Here is a 4418-nt window from a genome sequence, read left to right on the forward strand (position 1 = left end):
TGGGCGGGCGATGAGGACTGCTGTCGCGTCCAAATTTCGCCAATCAGCTGGCGATGGCACATTGAGGATTGGCGAAATGCGGGAGAGCCACCCTTGCGCCTGGCACAGCGCAGCGGCCACATGCGGCGCCGCTGTTGCTTTGTCGGCACTTGCCTCCCTTTTGGGGGACTGGGGGCGAAGCCCCCAGCAAGCTGGCGCTTGTTTAACACTATGGAGTGAAGTTCCTGAGGAAAATTGGCCATTTCTCCTCAAAATATTGGCGATGTCAGTCATGGGGGCTGGCGACGCGCTGGCGATGTCGCCCCGCCGCCTGCCCTCATTTAGCCAGCCCTGGCTGGCGATGGCCTTCGGCCAATCGCCAGCCAGAGCCGTTTTTTGGCCCGATTTCGCCAGCATTTGGCGATTTCGCCAGCTTTCAGAAACACTGGTCCTCATCTGCCACGTGCCAGCTGGGGTGCAGCATGACCACCTGGCATTTGCAGAAGCGCATGTCTCCCAGCCCTTTTTACTCCCCAAGGGAGTGTCCCCCAAATGCAAACCACCATAATTTTTACCTGAATCCTCACGAGCAGTAAATGAGGGCTCCCTGACATGCACACTGCATCCACTCTGCATTGCGCTCAGCGTTGGCCACTGGCCCCTGCATGAGTGGCACCCTCATCGCTGCATGGGGCGCAGGGCTTGCAGGAGTCGAGGGCGTCCAGGCAGCGGCGCAGCGGAACGGCGGCTGCCGGCAGTCGAGGGGGCACTTGGCTGCCTCGCTTGCAGCAGTGCCTGCGGTGCAGCGCAGGCTTCTCTCGCCTGAGCTCTATGGCGCCAGCCTCCTCCATCAGCGCCCGCTTCAGCGAGGGTAGTTCTCGGCCCTCGAACTGCCTTCCCAGCCGCGCAAGGCAATGAAATATCGACAGGGGCTCAGAAGCGGAGTTCAAGCCACCTCGTGGCTACCGAGGGAAGGAGCGGTGCAAGAGTGCAGCGGGCGCAGCAGGCGCTCCGCGCAGAGCGCGCCGCCACCGCAGTTTTGGCTGGCATTTGGCTGGGTCACAAACCGGGGTCCAGTTTGGGAGGCATTTATATGCAGCGGCTGTGCCATAAACCAACCCCAGGCCGATGCACAGCCATAGTTGGCGACAGTTGTCAGCAGTTGACAGTTGTCTTGCGGTGCCACTCATAAAGTCTTATATGGTTACAGGGGGGAAGGGGGGGAGGAACCAAGCTGGCATGCTGACTGTGAACAGTCACAGCGCAGCGTGGGCACATCCAGATCACCGACATCACTGGGGGAGCGAGATGTGTCGTTGGGCGAGGGGATTCCTTTGGGAGGGTTCTGTGCTTGCCGCTGGGGCAGCGCTAGCGCAAGCAGTTCAAAGGGGGCTTTCAGCGGTTCGGGTTGATGGTCGAGTCGTCCAAGATAACTGGGGAGAGAGCAGCAGGGGCAAGGGCGGAGGAGGTGGGGTCCAGAGGAAGCGGAATGGGCGCTGCCGCCTGGCGATCAAGCGCTGCCCAAGTCGGGGGGCGCAGGTCAGTCAAAGGGAAGGGAGGTGAGGCAGGTGATTGGGATTGCAGGGGGTGGAGGGGTTGTGACGGCGCGCTCATTATATTCATTCAAAAGGTGGTCGCGAGGAACAGCGGGAGGGCGGAAGTCAGGGTGGCGCGCAGGGGCGTGGCGGACCGGCCCTCGGCGCACGCCAGAGTGCCGCGCGCTCAGTGGAGGACCTTGATCGGGGCCCAGTAGGAGCCGTCGCGGCGGGTGTAGGCCAGCACGTCGATGGTGTACCAGGCCTTGAAGGGCTCAAAGGGGCACACAACCTGCGAGGCGGCGATGGCAGCAACCGGTCAGGGAGTGCGAGACCCGGGGAGGGCAGGGCGACAGTGCCTCGCGCCGCCCAGCTTGCTCCCAGCACACGCTGGCCTGGTCAGCGCCTCACCTTCACTTTCACGGTGAACCCGTACTCGCCCTTGATCTGCCTGCCAGCCTTGCCTGCAGTGCACCACACGGGCGGGGGACAGGTGTCAGCACCTCTGGAGCCACAAATGCCGCGTGGAGCACTTGGCTGCTGGCGGCAGCATCCCTTGCTGTGGTGCTGCAGCTCAATGCTGTGCATGGCGTGCGGGGCGGCGCGCTGCCTGGCACCCCCGCGGTGAACACCACGCACCGGGCACCCAGCTCTTGTAGCACGCGCCCACGGGCTTGGCGGCGACGGGCTCGCAGCCGCCCAGGCCGGGGTGGTTGGCATCCCATTCCTCCTTAAGGGTGATCATGGCTTTGATGAAAGCAATCTCGGCAAAGGGCTTCTGCGGCACAGCACAGGGGGGATGGGAGGGGGAGCAGATGGGGCTCTGAAGCTTGGAACCGGCGGCAGCAGCGAGAGCCGCAGCGGCGCAAGCACCCCCCCCCCCCACACACACACACACACCTTGGCGTGATCCTTGATCCAAGTGTATTCCTTCCAGTGCTTGATGGGGTACTTGTAGAGCCACTTGCCTGCACCGAGCTTGCGAAGTGACCATTGCCAAGTGATGCCATGGCAGCAACGTGACGCAAGTTGCGCAGCAGCCCCTCACAGAGCACCCCTCCCTGACTCACCCTTATTGCAAACATGCCCAGAAACCGGCGTAGAGACGGCCAGGACAGCCAGCAGGCAGGCGAGAAGAACCGCGGCGCGCATCGTGTCGGGCAGCTGTGTTCCGGGCCGAAGGGGGCTTGCGGTGCCTCTGCAAGGAAATTGACTAGGGGTAGAGTGCTTTCGCATTGGGGCAGAAGCAGGTTTCAGGGCGTGTGAACCAGCCCCTGGGTCCGTGGACGTGCATGGGGTTTCGGGGGAACCTCAGGGGCTGCCTGCCGGCGTGCGAACGACGCAACATGCCCGTCTGAGGCGCGGGAGGACGAGGGGGGGCCCGGGTTCGTGCCCGCCAGGGATGCAGCGGCGGCCGTTGGCGCCCGCAGGGAAGGCCTTCCCTTGCTTGATGTGGCCTAATCGGCCACATCATGCTGCTGCCACACACAGGGTGCATGCCATACACTAACAGGATGGATGTTGGCATGTGCCAGCCTGCCAAGATCAAGCATACATGATCACAGGGAGGAAGCCCAGCCAGGCTGCCCGCCTCAGCCCAGCAGCACGCTGAGCGGCACCGCCACCCCGCCGTGCCGGTGGAACACCGACACGCCGCAGAAGGCGAGATAGTCGCTGCAGGCGGGGCAGGCAGGCAGCCGGGTGTAGCAGACAGTCAGGGCAGGAGTCAGCACACAGAGACACACACCCTTCTCCAGGCCCACGCCCTGCTCGGCCCTGAGGTGCAGGGGGCGCCAGCGGCAGGCACAGGCCCCCCCGCCGGCAGCAGGCAGCAGCGCCGGCACTCACCTGCGCAGGTCTGGGCGCTGCGACAGGCTGTGCAGCCACTCGCGGAACTGGGAGATGCTGTGGGGACCCTGCACCGCGCCCTGCAGGGCGGAGAGGGGGCGCAGCGGGGCGGGTGGCGGGCGCGGGCGTCAAGGCAGCCAAACAAAGACTGCACCAAACACAAGCGACGCCCGGCGAGCGGCAGGCCAGCACTCCCCAGCAGGCGCTGCCATGTGCCTGCTGTGGCGCACACGGGACCCTTGAGCTTGCCTTGGGATCGCAATAGAACCAGACCTCCTGCTGCTCCTCCGCGCCCGCAGCCGACAAGGAGCCGCCGGGACCCAGCGGCGGCTGGCCGGCGCCGGCAGGGCCTGGGCCCGGCGGCGGCGGCTGGAAGCTGCGGCCAGCTGGGTGCATGGCCGGCGGTGGCGGCCCCACCGGGCCGCCGCCGCTGGCGTAGGCCTGGCCTGGTAGGGGAGCAGCGCTGCTGGTGGCGCCGTGGCCGGGCTGCTGGCGGCTGCTGCCAGAGGGCGGCGGCTGCGCTGGCTGGCTGCCAGGCGGCTGCTGGAAGGCAAGGGGCGGCAGCAGCTCGTCCCAGCGAGCCGGGTGGGGTGGCCGCCCGCCTGCTGCAGCTGCCGGCTCGCCAAACCGCCTGCCATCCCAGCCGCCTGGGTGGGTAGGCTCGTGTGGCGGCGCCGCCTGCTGCTGCTCTGGCGGCCTGTCACCAAACCGCCGCCGCTCCCGCTCCGCCAGCTGGCTGTGGCCTGGCGCAGGCGCTGCACGCACTGCACCAAACCGCTGCGGCTCCCGCTGCCAGGGTGGGCCGGCGCCAGGAGGCGGCGGCGCCCCCTCGCCAAACCGCCGCCGCTCGCGCTCCCAGGGCGGCTGCTGCTGCACATGCCCGCCCTGCCCATAGGGCAACGGCGCGGCTTGTGCGTGGCCTGCACTGCACGCAGCCAGTGGCGGCTGCGCCGGCTCGTGACGCTGGTAGGGCTGCACACCAACAAGCTGCCTGCCGCCACCGCCCTCATCCCTAAGACAGGGCGGCCGGCCGCCGCCGCCGCCGCCGCCCGGCGT

At 66.8% G+C, this 4418-nt stretch overlaps 1 protein-coding gene across 1 annotated transcript in view; it reads right to left on the bottom strand.

Annotated features, from left to right (window-relative positions):
* The window catches only part of CHLNCDRAFT_133381 (expressed protein), a gene marked incomplete at both ends in the record, with an annotated part of 3430 nt that extends 764 nt beyond the window's left edge, over positions 1–2666 (bottom strand). Inside the window, 5 exons of the mRNA XM_005852120.1 lie at positions 1714–1806; positions 1926–1978; positions 2154–2292; positions 2415–2482; positions 2585–2666. Of these exons, the coding sequence (XP_005852182.1) occupies positions 1714–1806; positions 1926–1978; positions 2154–2292; positions 2415–2482; positions 2585–2666 (435 nt within the window). The remainder of the gene's footprint in view (positions 1–1713; positions 1807–1925; positions 1979–2153; positions 2293–2414; positions 2483–2584) is intronic.
* Between the last annotated feature and the right edge of the window lie 1752 nt (positions 2667–4418).

This window comes from Chlorella variabilis (assembly GCF_000147415.1).
Source record: "Chlorella variabilis unplaced genomic scaffold CHLNCscaffold_1, whole genome shotgun sequence".
Lineage (NCBI taxonomy): Eukaryota > Viridiplantae > Chlorophyta > Trebouxiophyceae > Chlorellales > Chlorellaceae > Chlorella > Chlorella variabilis.